Genomic DNA, 21,717 nt, shown 5'->3' with positions numbered 1-21,717 from the left:
TTACAATTTCTCTGATAACAGTTGAAAAACAAAGTATTTTGGTCTGCAACAAACGATTATGTTCATCATTGTTACGCACAATAACAGAGATTCTATTTTCAGTAGTTTTCTTGATGAATCAAATAATCATGAACTCTAAATTGGCAGAAAATAAACCACAAAATCACTTTGTCTGACATTTTTACTTAATTCACAGGGAATTAACTTATTTGTTGGACTATTCACGGCAGCTATATTAGAAAGTGCATTGCATTCACTAATTAATGAATGAGAATAGAATTTATTGTCCAGCCGAGGCCAGAAAATGATTGTTGGGTCACCCGGGAAAATATAACCACAAAAACATGAACACAAGATAAAACAGAACCAAGACCTCTCCGTTGTACAGTAGTCATTGCAGTCTGCAAACTAGAACCATTTAATGTTATTGTTGATTTAATTAATTTCACGATCATAACCCCAATGAAATCTCTAAATTGGTGGGCTTTGTTCAAATGAGGAAAACCCGAGTCTGATCAATTCAGGAATCCTTTACGGCTGTGTCACCAGATGTATTCCTGTCAGAAGCATTCATCAGATGATCTGGACTCAAATATAACATTTACACACTAGGGGGAGAGAAAGTGAAAGAATTCTCCCAATGAGAGTCTTATGTTCGGGGAGTTTGTGAAAGTGTTGCTCTCATAGCGGAGGTTCATCTCGATCCTCAATTGACTGACGTGCATGTGTGCTTTAAGAATGGCCGACATCCAGTCACTCTGCAGACAGGAAGCAGGAAGCAGCAGCTGCTTCTGGAAACGCTCACCCAGTTTGGTCCGAGCTGCATGGTGATCCTGCCACCGCAGAGTGGGCTCCTCGCTCCTCGCTGCGTGGTCATTGCAGGCACAAGGATTCATAGAATGTAAAACTAAAGTATGAACGGATCGCTGTCCTCGGGGTTAAGATCTGTTTGGGGTTGGAGGCTACGCAGTGACCACAGAAAGCGTGCATCACGTGTCAGGGAAGAGACAACTGTAACAAGTGGTGTCATGGGAATATTTGTTATGGCGTATTGCCAGTTTTTCGACAGTTGACAGTAACAGGAAACATGAGGGGAGAGAGAGGTGAACGACAACGGTTTCCAGATGGGTCAAATTTTCAATTCAATTCAATTCAATTCAGTTTATTTTGTATAGACCAATATCACAAATTACAAATTTGCCTCAGAGGGCTTTACAATCTGTACACATACGACATCCCTGACCTTTGACCTCACATCGGATCAGGAAAAACTCCCCAAAAATAACCTTTGAGAGGGAAAAAAGGGGAGAAACCTTCAGGAGAGCAACAGAGGAGGATCCCTCTCCCCGGATACACCAGGGTCAAAGTGGGGAAGGACATTACTGTGCAATGTGTGCTGGATCACCCTGTCTGAAGAACCTCTTTCCAGAAATCACAAAGAGTTTGAATATCAAATAGTAATATTGCAAAGATCTGGCCCAAAACAATGATCATTTTCAGAAGCTCTGGTAATTCCCATCTCCATAAATCTGTGAGCTTTATCCCAGTCATTGGTTATTACTTTGTGTGGTATCGGTATGAATCCTGGAGAGACGCTGATGGACCGGTCTAATGTTTGGTCCTGTTGTGTCTCGTCAGATCTGTCTAAGAACCGGCTGTGTGAGCTGCCGGAGGAGCTTTGTCAGTTCATCTCTCTGGAGACGCTGAGCCTTTACCACAATGGGATGCGTTCACTGTCGTCCAGCCTGGGCAACCTCCAGGCCCTCACCTACCTCAACCTCAGGTAACTCAACACCATGCTCACGGCCAGGCCTGGTCCCCCTCATGCTATTGAAGTGTGTGTAGTCACAGTTCCTAAAAAGGACCCCGACACACCCAAGCTAGCATCATGACACACTCTCCTCAGCTTCTCTGATAAACATCATTTCTATCAGCGCTTGTGGGGCAGAGAATGGTGATGACAATGCCACTAGTTAAGGGTAACTTAAAAGAACCAATCATAACTTATACATTTGTGGTATTTATTATACCAAAAATTGTTTAGTCATGGCCGTGTAGACCGGCTTCCTGTTCTGTAGCAGGTGGTTGGGAATGACTAATGTAGGCTGTATACTTTATTTGGAAAATGAGTGCATCCCAAATATAGGTCAAAGGTTAACCGTGAAGTTGTAAAAAATAAAAGTGTAATAACTCCCAGGTTGTGCTACAATATGGTATATCCTTTAAAAGTGTCACTTGAGCAAAGAGGCCATGTGATGCAGTTTGCAGGTGCAAACGCACCAGAACTGGATCTGAGCGTCAGTTTTTGTTTATGGTGGAGCTGAAGAGAAGCCGCACAAACCCTGTCTTACAACAACAGCTCCTCCACACTAGTTTCTCTGTTACTAGGAGACTGGAGAAGAAGTCCAGGTGGCTGGTCATACAGGCACAATAACAAAGACTAGATGTAGCTGCACACTCTTTATAGGCTAGCTCTGTGAGAGAATATCTAAAACAATTCACTGAAAAAGAATGAATCCTGATTGGATGTGCCTCGTGAATGACATCACGTTGTGCTCTTGTCTCCACAGTCGGAATCTTCTGTCCAGTTTACCCTCGTCGGTGTTTCAGCTTCCTCTCCTGCGAGTGCTCATAGTCAGCAACAACAAGCTGTGTTCACTGCCCGCCTCCATATACTCCCTCACACACCTCCGACAGCTGGTAGGATGGACACAAGTCACTGTCTGTCATCTACACTATCTTTCTGTGTATAGAACTCCATCAGCAACATCAGGTCTCCCCCTCCCCCCTCCCCCCTCCCCCCCCAGGATGTAAGCTGTAACGAGCTGAAGGGTTTGCCAGCAGAACTCGGCCAGCTCGAGTGTTTAAGGGACTTGAACCTGAGGAGGAACCAGCTCACCACTTTGCCTGAAGGTATAGACACACTCGACCATCCACTGGCCTCAAACCTCCTCTAGTTATGGTCCCCCAGTGTGACCACCTCGGCTCATATTGTTCCTTAATAAACCCAATTGTTTAAGTTCTTTTGGGGAGTGAGTTTTTACAGTGTCGATGTGAGGTCCCGGGACAGGATGTCGTATGTGATATTGAACTAACCCCAGATCCTCAGCAATGTCCAGACCTCATTACACACAGTCTATCATTGAGTCAGTAAATCAATAAAAATAGAATTCAATTCAATTTATTTTGTGTAGCCCAACATCACAAACTCTCCTCAGAGGGCTTTACAATCTGTACACATACGACATCCCTGACCTTTGACCTCACATCGGATCAGGAAAAACTCCCCAAAAATAACCTTTGACACGGAAAAAAGTGAAGAAACCTTCAGGAGAGCAACAGAGGAGGATCCCTCTCCCCGGATGGACAGAAGAATAGATGTCATGTGTACAGAATGAACAGAGTTACAGAGTTACATAAACACGTTACATGAATATGAACAAGAAGAAGACACGCTAACCAGATTATTGCCTGTATGGTAATTGCATCCTTATTGTTTACATGTAGAAGTATTGAATACCGCTGACTTACTGAGAGTCTAATGCACCATTAGTGCCTCATTCTGTAGACAGCTGACTACAAGTAGACAGGAGATGCTTGCAAAATGGTGGACATATCTGACACGTGTTTGAAATAGTGTTTTGAAAATGATATCAATTGTTAGATCTGAAATAGAAATAAAGGTGGGGTAAAATGAAGGGCGGTGGAATCGCCCGTACCAAACGGCTCAGCACTGCTGCTCACTTTGTCTTGTCTGACATCAAACATTCACTCATTACTTCCAAGAGCTTCCACTTTGCTTGTTTTTGAACCCTCTGTTTCCAGTCTACTTGGAAATGACTGTTGTGGAACACCTGTGCAGGAGGGGCTGAATCATTAGAAATAGTTGAAATACTGGAAAAACAATTAGTGGAAGAAGTTGAAATACCAATAAAATTTTTACTGAAGAAGTTAAAAAGGTTTATAGATAACCTTCTAGAAGTGCGACTTTAAGTTGTATATGTTGGCCCCCGTTGTTGTCTGTATCGTGCACAAGGACTGTTACCAATTGGTTCACACTATTCCACTGATCAATACGTGGCGGTAATGCAGAAGGAATGTAGCAGTGAGCCAGCAAAGGCAGCAAAAAAAGATTGCAACGGTTTTATGTGGAAGGAAAACATAGTTACGGATGCAACTGTTGTTCTATGAATCCTGGATGTGCGAAACTCTGGATGAAATAGAACAACATGTTTGTTTAACTTATAGTGTACACACTTTCATTTGTTGACAAGAACATTTCAAAAGGCACATTTTTAAAGGAGCAACGTGTAGGATTTAGTGGCTTCTAGTGGTGAGGCTGCAGATTGCATCCAACAGAATACCCCTCTGCGCATCCCCCCCTGTCCAAGTGTGTAGTAGAACTACGGTGGCCTTCAGGTGGCATAGAAACAGTGTTTGATTTGTCCTGCCTGGGCTACTGTAGAAACGGCAGCATGGCCGTCTTTGAGACCTGCTCCCTATGTAGATATGAAGGGCTCCTTCTATTTAACAAAACCATGATTCTTAGTTTTAGGTGATTATACACTAATGAAAACATAGGTATGGAGATTATATTCCATTTGTGCCATAGATCACCTCTCCTATTCTTTTAAGTGAAATAAGATAAGAGTGTCGTCGTGGTTTTAGGTTTGTGTAAAAGACATAAAGATTGTGTTAAGTGTCAACACGTTGAGGCCCAACCAACACTGAGCCTAAAACATTCCCCTCCCTTCTCTTTGCACCACCCAGAAATATCCGAGCTCCCCCTCGTCCGGCTCGATGTGTCCTGCAATCGCATTTCCCACGTGCCCCTGTGCTACCGCCACCTCCGGCACCTCCAGAGCATCCTGCTGGACAACAACCCGCTGCAAATGCCGCCTGCGCAGATCTGCTCCAAGGGCAAATACCACATCTTCAAGTACCTCAACATGGAAGCCTGCAAGAGGAGCCAGGAGGAGCTGGAGAGGCACCTGAGGCCCACTGGATTCAACAGCTGGTGAGGAGGACTGGAGGGAGGGAAGTAACTAGAGGAGGAGGGAGTCAAGAGGCAGCAGAAAGGCTCAAAGAACAACCCACTTGACTGAATGTGTCCTGCTGTAGCTGGTTATGCTGCATGAAAGTGCTGAGTGGATGGATAAACTGCTGAACTCCTTCTACAACCACTTCTTATGTTTCCTTTAATGTTTGAGTAGCAATTACAAAAAACTGAGATACAGCGTATTAATCAGGCAGCTATAGAGGAGTTGGTAGCTATACGTTTGTTTCCCAATGTCTTTATGCTAAGCTAGGCTAACTGTGTGTGTCTGTGTGTGTGTGTGTCCATCCTGCAGTCTATCAGACCAGGAGCTGTTCACAGGTCAGTTTGGAGGACTGGATTCTGGCTTCAACAGTGTCGACAGTGGCAGCAAGCGCTGGTCTGGGAATGAGGTAAAACTCCTGGACGCGCGCCGTCGTCTCTACACTGCAGACCACATTATTTATTGATCAAACAGAAGTATGTAATTGTACTCGTGTTGCATTTGAGATCAGACGATGCTGGTGAACCGTTCAATGTGTGTATCTCACAAGTGGAAAAAGCATCCTATAGAAGCGCAGCCTACCTCTCCATCGCGTTAACACTCACTTCAGAGCAATGACTCCGACCTATCTGTGTGTCCAGTCAGCAGATGACTTCTCAGAGCGTTCCCTTCGCATGGCTGAGGTCAGCAGGGACCAGAGGAACCTGGAGGAGGAGGAGGAGGAGGAGGAGGAGAATGGATCTCCTGTGGAAGCTAACAAAGGTGAAGAAGGACAGATGTGCTCTAATCTGTCTGTCATGTAATTAGCTGTATTGTTCTGTAAATCTCTCTAAAGGGTAGATTGGGTTTCTTCTTCTCTTTACAGTGAATGGGGATGCTCGGCATGTGGACTTCATTGACAGCAGTGTGACAGAAGAAGAGAAGGAGATCAGGACGGATCCAGCACCTCTTCTGGTACCTCATTCTCACACTCATCAGCAATTGTGCCATTGTTGCGTAACATCTTGCCTTCTATGTTATTTGGAACAAGGTTTTTGATCATGTCATTGATTTCCAGGAGCAAGAAGAGAGCTCTTCATCGTCACAGGACACAAAAATATGCAGGTAAGTTTTGTAAAAATCTGCTGTAAAATATACACTGTTCATTTTGAGGAAAATGGCACAACAAAATGAATATTGTTTTAATGCATGGTTTAATGGTTTAAAGTATAAATATTGGTTTAAAACTGGAATATTGGTTTAAATCAGTTTAAAGCACAACATGCTGATAATGGTTTAAAAAGCAAATGAGCAATACAGTTTAATGCATATTACACATTGGATCAAAGCACAAAACAATAACCTGGTTTAATAAGTGTGTTAATCTTCTTCAGGGAGTAAAGGACATAAAGCAAGAGGCTTTAAGGGAAGTGTGTCATGACCTCTCCAAGGTCTCCTTTGTTTACAGTTCTTGTGCCAAGGTATTCCAGTATATTTGAAAAGCTTTTCCTCTCCACCTTTTAATTCTACTCCTTCACAATTATTCATCTCAACTCGGCTTCTCTGGTTGGAAACTATGTGTTCAGGCCCTCCAAGTGACAAAGACGGACGATGCTTTATCACCTTTTCTCTGTTCCATCCTCGTTTTACAAGGTCCCATCACGGGTATTTGAAGAGCTGGGAAAAGTCAACAGACCGCTGTTCCCATAACTCTGCATGTTATCTCGTGAAGTTAACAGTCGCCCAGACCTTTGTGACATTGTGGCTACAGAACAGCATTGTCTAAATGTCCGTGTCTCTTTGGAAAGCTGGTCAGAGCAAAACCAGATGCCACGCTATGATACGGTCAAACATGCTGAAGGAAAATGCACGCCTATGATCTTAGATAATCGATTAATCATTTAGGTCCAATTATGCAGAAAAAATACATTCTCTGGTTCTAGCTTCACAGATGTGAGGAACCACAGTTCTGTGGTGTCCGCGGGGGATCTCCGACATGCAGGGACATTTTTGAGACGGTGCACGTCGGTTACACAGTAGACCTGTAGCTTTATAAACGCCTCCATGCATATAAACCAAACACCTCATCAGTGATGGTGACTAATAAAAGCACATTTCACACAGCGTATTGTGACTTCATAAGGCCAGCAGGCAGCTTCCATCACGCTGCTCTGTTGTTCCGTTACCAAGATGACTACAGTGTTGGCTTTTAGTGGCTCAGCAGTCCCATTGGCTACATATTAACATGTGATACTGAGTTATTGTTCTCAGCTTCGGGAGCAGCAAGCAGGTTTCATTCTAAGCCTTTGAGTTGTATTAACTGTACTTGACTCAAATGACTAATATTCATACAGCATTTCATATCGTGGAAATGATTTAGGTCTGTTGACTGGACCGAGGAAGATATAGTTTAGCTGTGTAATCCTGTTGCTCCTTTACACTGTACGATCAGCTTGAACAAACAGATGTTCCACATCTTCCTCCAACACCCAACAAATAGAATGCTGAGACTGAAAAGGGAAACTCGACACGTAGTTTCTAAACCGACTTTTACATTTGAGTGATGCAATGATTTGACACGAACCAGATGCAAGTCTATTGACTCATTTCAATAGTTGGAGTCGTTTCTTGCTCCCATTTAGTGTTAAACTGCTGAGTACAGCTCATGTACAATCTTCACCCAATTGGATTTGATATTTACCTCAGCCTCTGTTGGGCCCATGTCACAAACATCCAGAACTTTTGATCTTGCTGTGCGATGAACTGTTTACTTTGAACCTGATAGTGAAGAAGTTTTCTGTGACAACCATTTGCTGATTTCCCCAATGAAAAGTCAAAGATTGCATTCTCATGAGTCAGACCCCAGAATAGGTATGATGAATATGAATGTTATGCATGGGCTCAGTCCATGCCAGTTGGACCTTTACAAAAACAACAACTCCTTGGTTTATCAATTTCTGTGGAATAGAGAGGTGCTGAGAATAAACAATAAAGCCTGTGGCATTGCTGTGTGAAGGTTGGGTTTGCTTTACTGGACCAGGACTGTGTTTCTGAGCTGCCCAGATAAGAGCCCTTGTTGTTGGACCCAAAGTGAAGAGCAGACCGGTCTTACATCCCTTACTTGTGTTACCTCACGTCAACACATCTGAAGACATGTACAGCCTGGGGTCAATGCTGTGCTGTAACACTTCTAAATGTAATTTAATGTTGATGTAACTTGGCTTAGAGACAGCCTATGTATGAAAAGCTTTTGGTTTTATCTAAACTTATACTGGTAAAACCGACAGTGTGTCTCAGGACTGAAGCGCTCTCTTTGCCCTGCCGCCATAGTAACGCCATAACAGCCAGTTCCTTAGCTGTGTTACATAGTTAATAAGGTTTAAGTGGTTCGTAATTGAGTTTGAAGCTTTCACCTCAGGCAACAGTAACTCTTAATTACCTTTTGAATGTGGGTGGTACTCCACACCAGGAAGGTACAGCACGTTTATATCTCATAATATGTCGTTGTATGACAAAAGTGTAGTTGGCAGGGATGAGGATTGGCTATTCTAAACTGTGTTTGGATCATAATATTTCATTTGTATTTGCCTTATTGTCATTCTCCAACTCTTTCTCCTCTCCAGGAACAGCCTCCATGTGGAGGTGGTTCCCCCATCATCGGCCTCCTCCTCTCCTCTGTCCCCCTCCAGCCCCACCCTGGAGGAGCGCAGGAGGCCGGGCACCCTCCTCATCTGGCAGGAGAGGGAGCGTCTGCAGCAGCAGAGGGAGAAGGCCAGGTCAATACTCACTCTTATTCTTTATATATCCACTATTTAAAATGTACGTGTTGTGAAGCTTTCAGTCCTTTATGACAGAGGAAGTGCATGAATGGATTGGACACGGGTCACATGACATACACAACATGAATGTGACTCTTTCAGTGGCACACAGTGTGAATGAGCTTTTCTAAGTTGTGTATTCCTTACATACACATAGGAACAGCTCTGTCAGAGGACACTCCCTTCTGTCTGTTATTTCTAATTATACGCTCTCATGTCAAAACTCTAATTTTGCAGTTTGCTGAAGTCATCCAGCAAAGCAGGAAGTCTTGTGGCCACTGCACCACAGACAGGAAGTAGCTCAGCGTAAGTAGGGCCTGTAGAACAGCACATACAGCAGAGCAACAACACGGAGACATGTGACTTAGACTGACTTTGTCCATCCTTACCTCAGTTTGTGTGAATTACAAATGGAAGGAAGTTTGAGTGTGGAAAGCGCTGTTTTTCTGTCGGGAGTAATCTTTGGTGTGTGTCTCCCCCTAGTGGTGCATCTCCAGAGAACAGCGGCTCCCACTCAGGCCTTCGGCAGCGATGTGCAGTGAGTAGTGTCCTCTTATTTCTCCAGTGAACAGAGCTGGACTGTGCTTCCATTGTTGAACATCTCAATTGTTTTCCTTTTTTAATTAGAGTGCTGATCCGATGAGCTCAGTGTCTCCCTATACACTTCTACAACGCTCCAACAGCAGGACAGGTAGACACACACACACACACACACACACACACACAGAGAGGGGCCGGGGTTTTGGGTTCCCGGGCTGGTGGCCTGTCTGTGTGGAGTCTGCACGTTCTCCCCGTGACAGCGTGGGTTCTTTCTGGGTTCTCTAGCTTCCTCCCACAGTCCAAAGACATGCCACGTAGGATAACCGATGACTCTAAATTGCACATATGTGTAAATGTGAGCCTGTGTCTGTGTCAGCAGTGTGTCGCCCAATGTTATGGATATAACATCCAAGATGTTTACGTGATGCTGCTTTAATTTGCATTATTACCATTTGATCCGTGTGTGTTTGTTTTAGAGAGGAGACCTCTGTGGTAAAAACCTCCTGAATTACACTTCAACAAGCTCCATTTAGTAGTTGTATCATTCCATTCCATAAGACAGGAGCTAAAGGAGGTGCCGGAACTACTGTATTATTTACTACATAACATAATTGTATATAGGAACAACTCTAATAATATACTCGGAGATCCAGTGATTTACAGTTCACAAAAGGACAGAGACGGTTTCTGCTTTACAGAGCGAGGTTCCTCATTCTGCTGTTCACTAGCGGTTGTTTCCTGACACCTCCACCTGTCTCAATACTAACGACTCCCTTTGGCTCACTGGTGAAACTAACACAAAGATAATGAGGAGATTCATTGGTGACCGTGGAAACTGCAGTTGTCATCACAAAGTTACAGTCACTTGTGATCGTGTCACACGATCTTATTCACAGATGAAGTTTGAATTATCATTTTCTGAGCACTTGAGGGACTCAAGGAGAGATGTCCCCAAACGGAACATTATGGAACTGAAAAGAGAAGCTCATTAAACAGAACGGTGTTCCTCACCACCAGTGAGTCCATAGATTACTAGTTATGTCCTTATTAGTTATGATTTTAGATTATTGTACGGTTACCATCTAACGCTTGGTTGTATTCGTAGTCCTGGTTATTTATTCTTTCACAGTGTTTCTCTTTGTTGAATGAAAAGCTAAAGACCTACTGTAGTATTATCCATCCATCCATCCATTATCAGCCGCTTATCCGGGGTCGGGTCGCGGTGGCAGCAGGTTCAGCAGGCCGACCCAGGCTTCCCTCTCACCCGCAACACTTTCCAGCTCATTCTGGGGGATCCCGAGGCGTTCCAAGGCCAGCCGGGAGATATAATCCCTCCAGCGTGTCCTCGGTCTTCCCCGGGGTGCCCGGAAAACCTCTAATGGGAGGCGTCCAGGAGGCATCCTGACTAGATGCCCGAACCACCTCAGCTGACTCCTTTGGACACGAAGGAGCAGCGACTCGACTCCGAGCTCCCCCCTGATGTCCGAGCTCCTTACCCTATCTCTAAGGCTGAGCCCGGCCACCCTACGGAGGAAGCTCATTTCGGCCGCTTGTATCCGAGATCTCGTTCTTTCGGTCACGACCCAGAGTTCGTGACCATAGGTGAGGGTTGGAACGTAGACCGACCAGTAAATGGAGAGCTTTGCCTTCCGGCTCAGCTCTCAGGTGCTAACTCTCATCCCTGCCGCTTCGCACTCGGCTGCAAAACGCCCCAGTGAATGCTGGAGGTCACGGTCCGAGGAGGCAAACAGGACCACATCATCCGCGAACAGCAGAGAGGTGATCCCGAGACTCCCGAACCGGATCCTCTCCGCCCCCTGGCTGCGCCTAGATATCCTGTCCGTGAAGGTCACGAACAGGACCGGTGATAAAGGGCAGCCCTGGCGGAGGCCAACACCCACCGGGAACATGTCTGACTTACTACCGAGGAGACGAACACAGCTCCTACTGCAGGCGTACAGAGACCGGATGGCCCGTGCCAACGGGTCCAGCACCCCATACTCCCGCAGCACCCCCCACAAAAAACCCAGAGGGACCCGGTCGAAAGCCTTCTCCAGGTCTACAAAGCACATGTAAACTGGTTGGGCAAACTCCCAGGACCCCTCCAGTAATCTTGCGGGGGTAAAGAGCTGGTCCACTGTTCCACGACCGGGACGGAATCCGCACTGTTCGTCTTGAATCTGAGGTTCGACAAGCGGTCGGAGCCTCCTCTCCAGCACCCTGGCATAAGCTTTTCCCGGGAGGCTGAGCAGTGTGATACCACGATAGTTCGAGCACACTCTCCGGTCCCCCTTCTTGAAGATGGGAACCACCACCCCGGTCTGCCAGTCCATGGGCACTGTTCCCGACCCCCATGCGACACTGAAAAGGCGTGTCAACCAAGACAGCCCAACAATGTCCAGCGCTTTCAGCATCTCAGGGCGGATCTCATCCACCCCTGGCGCCTTGCCACCAAGGAGCTTTTTGACTACCTTAGCGACCTCTGCCAGGGATATGGGTGAATCCACCCCAAAGTCTTCCAGCGCTGCCCCCTCTCCGGGGGACATGTTGGCCGGGTTTAGGAGTTCCTCAAAGTGCTCTTTCCACCGCCCGACGATGTCCCCAGTCCGGGTCAGCAGTTCCCCCCCCCCCCCTGCTGAGAACAGCCTGGGGTAGACCCTGCTTTCCCTTCCTGAGCCGTCGGATGGTTTGCTAGAACTTCCTTGAGGCCAACCGAAAGTCCTTCTCCATGGCCTCCCCGAACTCCTCCCATGCCCGAGTTTTAGCCTCCGCAACCATCGCCGCTGCAGCCCTTCTGGCCCGCCGGTACCCGTCAGCTGCTTCAGGAGACCCCTGGGCCAGCCAGGCCCGAAAGGCCTCCTTCTTCAGTTTGACGGCTACCCTCACCCCCGGTGTCCACCATCGGGTTCTCGGGTTGCCGCCACGACAGGCACCGATGACCTTCTGGCCACAGCCCCAAGCAGCCGCGTCCACAATAGAGGCTTTGAACAAGGTCCACTCGGATTCCATGTCCCCAGCCTCCCTCGGGATTTGTGAGAAGTTCTTCCGGAGGTGGGAGTTGAAGACCTCCTGGACAGGATCCTCTGCCAGACGTTCCCAGTTCACCCTCACTACACGTTTGGGCTTGCCAGGTCTTTCTAGCAGAGTCCCCCGCCATCTGATCCAACTCACCACCAGGTGGTAATCAGTTGACAGCTCTGCTCCTCTCTTCACCCGAGTGTCCAAGACATACGGCCGCAGATCAGATGATACGATTACAAAGTCGATCATTGATCTCCGGCCTAAGGTGTTCTGGTACCAGGTACACTTATGAGCCACCTTATGTTCGAACATGGTGTTTGTTATGGACAAACTGTAGCTAGCACAGAAGTCCAACAACAAAACACCATTCGGGTTCAGATCGGGCAAGCCGTTCCTCCCAATCACGCCCTGCCAGGTTTCTCTGTCATTGCCCACGTGAGCGTTGAAGTCTCCCAGGAGAACTATGGAGTCGGCAGGCGGCGCCCTTTCCAGGACCCCTCCCACCGACTCCAAGAAGGCTGGATACTCCGAAATACTGTTCGGTGCATAAGCACAAACAACAGTCAGAGCCTTACTCCCCGCAACCCGTAGGCGCAGGGAGGCGACCCTCTCGTTCCCCGGGGAAAACTCAAACACAGCGGCGCTCAGCCGGGGGCTCGTGAGTATCCCCACTCCCGCCCGGCGCCTCCCACCCTGGGCAACTCCAGAAAAGGACAAAGTCCAACCCTTCTCCAGGAGCTTGGTTCCAGAGCCCATGCTGTGCGTGGAGGTGAGCCCAACTATATCTAGCTGGTACCGCTCCACCTCCTGCACCAGCTCCGGCTCTTTCCCCGCTAGTGAGGTGACGTTCCACGTCCCTAGAGCTAGTCTATGCCGCTGGCGATCAGCCCGCCCAGGTCTCCCGCCTGGCCCGCCGCCCGGTCTACATAGCACCCGACCCCGATAATTCTCCCTGCGGGTGGTGGGTCCACAGGGTGACTGCTGCTCCATGATGTTTTTTCGGGCTGAGCCCGACCGGGCCCCATGGGCGAAAGCCCGGCCACCAGACGCTCGCCGACGAGCTCCCCTCCTGGGTCTGGCTCCGGGAGGGTGCCCCGGTTTCCCTTGTCCAGGCAAGGTAGCTTCAGTCCGTGGGCTGCTTATCATCAGGGTTTATTGAACCGCTCTTAGTCTGGGCTCTCCCCCGAGACCTGTTTGCCTTGGGAGACCCTACCAGGGGCTGATGCCCCGGACAACATAGCTCCCAGGATCACTGAGCCACTCAAACTCCTCCACCACGTTAAGGTGGCGATTCATAGGAGTATTATTATTATTATTATTATTATTATTCTGAGCATAATAGTGTCCTCTTGATCTTTGGTAGTAGGTCCACTTCCCTGAGCTTTCTGCCCTGCCTAGTGTCCTCCTCGCCCCTCCATGCTCATCTTCTGCCTCGACATGTCATTTGACTGCAATGTGTTCCATCTGTAACCTGAATGTTTGTGCCAGATGTTCCCTCCTCCCCGAAGACATCCCCCCCCCCCGGTCAGGCCCAGAGACCCAACAGTTTCCTGTTCCGCACCTCGTCCCGCGGCCACGTCAAACCCACGGGTAGGCAGCAACACAATGGCCGCTGCACACTTTCGGTCAGCGCTTCAGACGTTCCAACGCTGTGTCCTGTTTGTTGTCAGGGTCGGCCTTTCCTCTCGGGGAGTCTGGCAGAAGTGAGTCTCGCACAATGCTGCGGTCTCCTAAAGAAGAGAGAGCAGACATCACACAGCTACGCAGGGTAAACCCACATCTCATCATTTAGGTCAAATGTGTCCACACTGCACTGAAATACCAAACCAAATGTAATATTCTATATTTAAAGACTCTGGAGTCCCGGCTGAAGATCACTCTGCCAGAGGACCTGGGCGAGGCCTTATCCAACGGAACCGTCCTCTGCCAGCTGGCCAATCACATCCGACCCCGCTCCGTGTCAATCATCCACATTCCCTCCCCAGCAGTGGTGAGTCCTTTCCCCTTTCACGGATGAGTCAGTAGTTGTGTCTTTATTCCGTCTACCAGTGTTCAAACTGTAGCTTTATATATATTTTTATATAATATTGGCATATTTTAGCATACTGTGGATTCTTGACTAAGCTAGTGTGACATGACTTGTTTTTAATTATATCTGTGGAAATGTATCAAGTCAACCCCTAAACATGAGTCCATGTTCCACAAAATGAAAACTTGTATGATTAAAAGTGTTCTTCTCCTTAAATAAAAGCCACGATTCAAGAATTCCTAATCCCAACTACATGAAGTTCCCTAAATGTGTTTTTCTTTTTTTGGGGGGATATTATTTTCAGCCAAAACTGAGCTCAGCAAAGTGTCGACTCAACGTGGAAAACTTCATTTCTGCTTGTCGCAAGCTGGGAGTCACTGAGGTAAAGAGCCTGTCACACTTTGATATGTTCAGAACGGGGGTGAGGTGAGGAGGGATGGCTGTCGTTACTAGTTCTCTTATCACTTCTTGATTATATTGTGAGGAATTACGACGGTTTCACTCATGGAGAGACGCTTTCAGGGGTCATCCATGCGCTTTAAGCTCAGTTGTGTTGCTCCATTATTCCTGTCAGGGTTGGACTGATATATATGGGCCAGCTGCTGGCTTTAAAACAGCCTTATCAGTCCAACCCTAACTCTGCTGTGTCCTCCTCTTGTCTCCTGGTATAACTACTTGTATTTTCCTCCTGTGTGTGTGTGTGTGTGTGTGTGTGTGTGTGTCCTTGTCCTGTCCTGCGTCTCCTGTCCAGACGGGCATGTGTGCGTGCTCTGATGTGCTTCTGTGTAAGCTGCCCGCTGTGCTGCGTTGTGTGACGGCGCTGCTGGCCGCCGGGTGGGGGGAGACGGCGGAGGACCGATCCCCCCGCCACTCCTCGCCTTCGTGGTCGTCGTCCTCGCCGCTGTCCACAGACTTCCTGCTCTTCTACTGTGCAGCCATGGCCCTGCTCTACGTCCTGTACTGCTACCTGCTGCTCTAGAGGAGCAACTCAGTAGTTTCAGACTCGCGTGACGGATGAACTGATCTACTTCTGAACTCACACACACAGCTGCTCCCACAGTTGTCATCTCAGACAATGCTCTGCTGTGTGTGTGTGTGTGTGTGTGTGTGTGTTTTTTTTCAGTGGCCTTTGAGCCGATGTCATAAGACCTCTAGAGTGTGTGTTGACACTCCACCGCTGCACTGGTTGGATGTCTGAGCCGTATCGAGCATGCAGCAGAGCACCTTTTAGAAACAAAGAATACACTACAGCACTCCGACGTTCGGAGGAAGCACAACACTGATAACTACTAAATGAGTTCAGCACGTTGAGGAGATGGGAGCTTTAACTGTCTGAGGCAGGGCTGCTCTCATTGGTTGAGACTTAAATGGGTGGAGCAAATCCAAATTACATGCTATACCTCGCTGTTTGTATCAATTCTTATTTTTTTTACCAATGTGCACTCCCCTAACATCCACTTTGAGATGTGACTCATTGATAGTGTATTATGTATTGTACACTGGAAAAATGACACCATGCAGACTGAACTAGAGTTTTATTCTCAAAGATTAGTTTAACCCGTTATGATGACACGGTTCTCCCCATGCTGAGAACAGAACAGTGTAAAACAATAAAAGCAGCTTAGTCAAAGCTGTTTGGATACGAAGAGCAGGAGGATTACCCAACCGGTTCATAGACATCCTCGCTGACCAACTTCCCTAACATAGGATATGCTTTTTAGTGGAAGGAAAGATCCAATGAAAAAAATCCCAAATGAGGACTAGCTGAGCAGCTTAACTGAGCTCTAACTCGTTATCAGAGAACACTTTGAGACCAGATTGATTCTTTAGCTCTGCTCCCCAAGTTTTAACTTGTTCTGTGTTCAGAGCAGCTCTTCCTCTGAGCAACGTTAAACTGCCCAGACGGAACTGTGAATGTCGTTTTAGCCTTGAGACCTGGATCTCAACAGTGTGACAGTGAGCCATATGACACAGTGCCTCTTACTGACCACTGCAGAGGCCGCTCCTCTTTTTATACGTCTGCTATGCTAACAGAGAAGCGTGGCGGTGATGTCGCTGCATCGACCTCCCCCCACACTTCATGTGTCCAAACGGTACAACGCCCCCCAGGAGGTGCGTGTGAAGTCTGGTCTGTTTCACCAGCTGACTTTATGTTTGTATAAATGTACACAGGCTATTAAATTATTCCTTTTTTTAATTTATTAAATCTGTTCTATTTTGTTTCCGAGGTGAAGCAGCAGAGGCTTTGTGAAGTCAGTGCATGTGCTTTAAATCGCACACACGGGCAAATCAGATCGATGTTCAATTATTCCGAGTTAAAATAACATTGATTGTTTAAAAGTTTCCCCTTCCTTGGATTGGTAAACAATGGACTCCCTGGAGGCGACGCGTTGAGCAGCGCATCAGAGGCCTCTGCTGCTTCACCCACGCTGTCTGGCTCAGAGCTCAGAAGGTCAGAAGTGAATGTGATTACCACGCTTATTGGAGGGATTTGAAAGCTTTTGGGGATTCAAACTGCAAAGCCCTTAACATTAAGATCATTTATTGTTTTTACTTTAATCTCGGATTCAAACCAGATTTAAACCAGAATGGGACATTAGAGCTTTCTACTAAAACTCTAATCTCGTAATTATTATTCCTATCGGTTACAAAATGTTGGGGGGAAATTAAATCAAGAAATAACCTACAGTTACATTTTTATTGGCTTTTCCCTAGTAGCTGTGGAACATTTATAAATAATATCAACAGTGTGGATATGGTCATTTCTCTTCCAATATGGAACCCCGAAGTGCTCAATATTAAATAAATAATTACGAAATCACATGAAGAAATTGTGTAAAATATGCAATTAGTCATAACAGAAATGTATTTTTCCTAATGACCCTTTTATTTCATGCCATCTTAGCCTGTTAGCTCCCACTAGCTAGAGCGCCCACAATGTTACTGAACCAACAAACTAGCTTCACTTGCTAATAAACACACGCAGTGCCGCTTGTGTTTAGCCTGACAGAGCTAACCTGGCTAACGCGCTGGTAGCCCAGACAGGAAGTCTGCGTTAGCCACTTAGCTGCACTAAGGAGGCCAGTAATAAACCAAGTGAGCCGAAGTATTGTACTGCAAGTGTGTACTGTGTGTAAACTCTCTCTAGTTTACTGATTCAAAATGACTTTAGCATCCTGGTTGCTCCGGCTAACGGAGGCTAACTGGTGAGCTTGCTTAAGAGGAAAAATAAAAGCAGCTCTTGAAAAAATGCCACAATAAAAAACTATGTTTATATTGTAATTAAAACTCAAGTTAAACTATATGAAAATGACATTTCATATAAAGTTTAGTTTGAAAATGTTCACAAATAATTGGTATGTATATATATTTTACACAATATATTCATGGGTACTTATTTCATAATGTCTTTTTGTTTATATAATAACATTTTGGGGCCCCACACTTCAAGGTGTTCAGCACACTGGTCCAGTTATTGTCCACATCTCTGCTGCAGTCTGAATTTCCACTGTAAAAAGTCTCCTGTCCCATATCAAGTTTTTTTTTATTAGCCTGCTGTTATAATGAAATGTTATATCGTTTCAATTCAAAATGTATATTTTATAAATGAAACTGGATAAGCAACAAACAGTAATTCATTCACTGGTTTAGACAAAGCTATATTCTTTAATATGTTAGCGGAACAGAAATACAGTTGTATTTTATATTTATATGACACCCTAGTATTATTGAGAATCTTTTTGGAGTTTATATAAATCTATATGTAAAGTTTTTTTCCATCCCGCTGTAAAGACTTAATTAAAAACCAACTTTGACCATGTGCTGTTTGTGTGTTCGTCTGCTCGCCTGCTGTTGTGCTTCTGCTTATGAGCCAGAAGGTCAGTGTGTCGGGTACCTGCAGCCGCAACTCAGGGCCACTTACTAGCTTTCTCATGGTCTTCAAAGGATATAGAGTTTGCCCTGTTGTAGGTAAAGTATTACAATATTTTATGTCTAACATGTCAAGACAAGTTAGATATTGTTTTCAAACTAAAGTAGATTCAATGATAAGTCTGGGGATATTCCATATTTCTGTCAACAAATCCCATGTGCAGAACCAAACCAACAAATGCATCTACGAACACGTAATCTCTCTGCCATTAAGCTCAAATTGTTATCCTGCTGACAGGAATTTTCTCTTTACTGCATTGGGAATAACAGGTTTTAAGTCTGACAGGTGCCAAAGAATCAACATTGCACAATTTAAAATGCATTATGCCATCAGTGCACAGCGCAACATAAACAGAAGCTACACCGAAAAGTCATTTACAAATGTGTGTGTGGTGACGAAAAGGGCCAGTTAAACCCAGATGTTCTGTAGTTTTCTATGTATACAGTGTAAGTCACTGGACATGGTATCTGTATAAACGAGAACAGTTGGAGGGGCGTTTCCCCTCACCATCCACAGGGGGGCAGCAACGAGCTTATAAAAGCCACACAAAGACATGTCTCTAAACAGCAGGTTTGGGTTTTAAAGAGCAGAGGTCCCAGGTGGGTCTCTGTCCAGAGCCACCGACAGGGTGGACACTAACCGTGAGAGATGGACTGATGCACTGCTGGTTGCATGGGATTTGTTGTCAATAAGACAGATATAGAATCACACCAGACTTATTAGTAATTGGGGGAGTTTGAGAGGAAGAAGCTCCTTCACATCGACTCTCAGAACAGAACAGAGTAAGTGATGCGACTATCTCTGATTTGACTTCACAATCATGCTGATGAAACGTGGTCAAACTGAGCAGGCGTGCAGATACCCTGACGTCCGCTGTGCCCTGTGCTTTAACCACTTCAAAAGCTTGTGTGCTCTCCAAACAGCAGGTTCACCTCGGTAACCTCCACTGGCCCGTGCTGGAGCAGGTGAGAGTGTTGACCCGAGGTCAGGGGACAGGAGCGATCGGCCTGTGGGTTTGTATACCGCACCATTCACAGGGGACACTTAATGAATAGTTCTGTCTCCACATCTCTCGCGGCATTGATTTTGTAGGTTTAATCTTACCGGGTTAGATGTTCCGGGTAATGTGGGTGAGCAAGGTCGTCAAGAGTTCCCTCAACACAGACAAGATGTATCTACATTTGATCCTCAAGGTTCATTCATATCAAAGCCTACGTGCTCCTAAGTTTAGTGTGAGTCCCTGTGAGCAAAAAACTACATAAAACTAAGACTGCTGCGTTACGCCTAATTAAATCCACTACAAAGGCTTTTATGTCAAGTCCTTGATGCATTCTAGGTCATCTTGAATGTTTCACTAAATGAGGTTTCAGCTTTAAAACTTCTGTAATGAGAGAGCTTGTAAAGACACCTGTAAACGTGAAAATCTCAAATGCAAACTATTTATATTACAGTGTAACCGTTGTGGGAATAAAGGGATTTATCAAAGCAGCTGTTCATATTGTCTCAGTACAGACTTTGTTTAGTTTCTTTGTTCAGCTGCTGCATCTGATGACAATTCACGTTGTTAAAGGAATGTGTCATTGATACACTACAACATATGAGATGTGCATCACATGTAAACGTGTGCTGGACTCAAACATTTTACTACGGTTCTAAACGCTAGATTTGGGGAGTTAAAAGTATTCCTATGTGCATGAAATATCACTGGAACCAACATTGCACGGTTTGCTGTGGTCATTTGACTAGTTGTTAGTTGTCATGGTGATAACTATGGGTCGTAAGAAACAAGTTAGCAGGATAATGTTAGCATCCACTAAAATACCTGCAGGACTCATGGCCGCTACAAATCCTTCTGTTGCATTAAGCCTCACATCTTTCCTACTGCACGTGTCAGTGGGGTGCTTTCATTGGATGCACCTGCTTGCTTGTTCCACAGGAAAGTACAAGTCCCATGTAATAGATTTTCATTTCAGCCCTGGAGGCTATAAACACTCCAACGTTGTATAATGTTTTCTGATATCCACTGAATGAAAGGAAATGAGCTGCTGTGTGACAGAATGCCAGTGAGCATGTCTTCTAAATGAGTTAACCCTTCGCCACTGGCCTTTACATTCAGAAGAGAAGACAACCCTATTCCAGTATTGTTCCGTACTACAGGAACAGGCTGGATCTGAGCCACCAGGAGCGCATGTTGGGGAGCTCTAGAACTGTGTTGTACCCAGTCTGTGGCTCTCTGAACATCCTGTGAATCACAAGCAACAGGTACAGGCACAAGAGTCAGGCCATATTTAGCCTAGCTTAGCATAAAAGTGGCTCTGTCTGTACAACATTCATACAGCGTAGGAACAGCTGAGGGAGCAATTTGGGGGTAAGAGTCTTGCTCATATATATATATGTGTACATACACACACACATATATATGTGTGTCCAAAGGTGTATATATACATGTGTATATATATGTGTGTGTGTATATATATATATACGTATGTGTGTGTATATATATATATGTATATATATATATGTATATACACACACATATACATACATACATACATACATACATACATACATGTGCGTATATATGTGTGTCAAATTAATGCCATCTCATTATGAATGTATCTTACCTGCTCACTCTTTTCCATGTCCCTTCCCAGGATTCCTTGTGTTCCCCCCAACTCATCATGGAGGACGAGGGTCTGAGTCGTCTGGCCCAGACTGTCCACGTGTTGGCCGACCTGGCCGACGGGTCCCAGCGGGTCCCCAGACCGGAACCGTGTGGGTCAGCTGGCTCAACACAATGCTAGCACAGCTGCAAAGATGCAACCGTATCTCACCAAAGAGATCCCTCTCAGGGCCAGTGTTTGTTTTCAACATATTTAACATACTCACTGACTGTACAGTCAGACATAGTGTCCAAAGATCAAAAAACATGGTAAGAAATAAAAAGACTGTAAATTACTTTAAAGCTTGGCCGTGTCTTTGTTCATGTCTCGTCGTAGAGATTTAAAAACACCTTAAAGGAAGAGTTCAACATGCTCAGAGATGACTCCGTCTCACGGTGTCAAGTGCAGAGCTGGAGCCAGATCCTGGTTAGCGTAGCTTAGCATAAAGACTGCAAGCAGGGGGAAACAGTAAAAACACAAAGTCAGATCAAACTAACACACAAATTATTCTATTTATGTATCTGCCCAGTGATCAAATCATTTTCATTACAGTTCATGTAGTCAGAGTAACGGAAGGTGATTTGGTGTCCCAGCCGACCCTGCTCTCCCCTTCCAGCCTTCAGCACTATTGTCAATAAGAAATGTTGCTGTGGAACTTTTATAAATGTCACATGTTAATGTGGTGCTGTATTCCACT

General features: G+C 45.7%; 1 protein-coding gene across 6 annotated transcripts in view; it reads left to right on the top strand.

The window, feature by feature from the left end:
- The window catches only part of lrch4 (leucine-rich repeats and calponin homology (CH) domain containing 4), a 41,831-nt gene extending 20,515 nt beyond the window's left edge, over positions 1 to 21,316 (top strand). For 3 of the 6 annotated variants that reach the window (XM_034557239.1, XM_034557244.1, XM_034557245.1), the window contains 17 exons: positions 1,639 to 1,783; positions 2,571 to 2,700; positions 2,808 to 2,913; positions 4,771 to 5,017; positions 5,352 to 5,448; positions 5,681 to 5,801; positions 5,905 to 5,993; positions 6,097 to 6,143; positions 8,642 to 8,794; positions 9,074 to 9,142; positions 9,320 to 9,374; positions 9,464 to 9,527; positions 13,886 to 13,987; positions 14,068 to 14,165; positions 14,250 to 14,387; positions 14,731 to 14,808; positions 15,178 to 18,246. In XM_034557239.1, the coding sequence (XP_034413130.1) occupies positions 1,639 to 1,783; positions 2,571 to 2,700; positions 2,808 to 2,913; positions 4,771 to 5,017; positions 5,352 to 5,448; positions 5,681 to 5,801; positions 5,905 to 5,993; positions 6,097 to 6,143; positions 8,642 to 8,794; positions 9,074 to 9,142; positions 9,320 to 9,374; positions 9,464 to 9,527; positions 13,886 to 13,987; positions 14,068 to 14,165; positions 14,250 to 14,387; positions 14,731 to 14,808; positions 15,178 to 15,405 (1,967 nt within the window). In that variant the 3' untranslated portion in view covers positions 15,406 to 18,246. Of the gene's footprint in view, positions 1 to 1,638; positions 1,784 to 2,570; positions 2,701 to 2,807; positions 2,914 to 4,770; positions 5,018 to 5,351; positions 5,449 to 5,680; positions 5,802 to 5,904; positions 5,994 to 6,096; positions 6,144 to 8,641; positions 8,795 to 9,073; positions 9,143 to 9,319; positions 9,375 to 9,463; positions 9,528 to 13,885; positions 13,988 to 14,067; positions 14,166 to 14,249; positions 14,388 to 14,730; positions 14,809 to 15,177; positions 18,247 to 21,011 lie in introns of those variants that run through there. The other 3 variants (XM_034557242.1, XM_034557243.1, XM_034557241.1) reach the window with 3 other exon arrangements.
- Positions 21,317 to 21,717: the final 401 nt, after the last annotated feature.

The sequence above is a fragment of the Cyclopterus lumpus genome, chromosome 18 (genome assembly GCF_009769545.1).
Source record: "Cyclopterus lumpus isolate fCycLum1 chromosome 18, fCycLum1.pri, whole genome shotgun sequence".
NCBI classification, from domain to species: domain Eukaryota; kingdom Metazoa; phylum Chordata; class Actinopteri; order Perciformes; family Cyclopteridae; genus Cyclopterus; species Cyclopterus lumpus.
The sequence above is the reverse complement of the archived record's forward strand: the minus strand, read 5'-3'. Positions and strand labels throughout refer to the sequence as shown.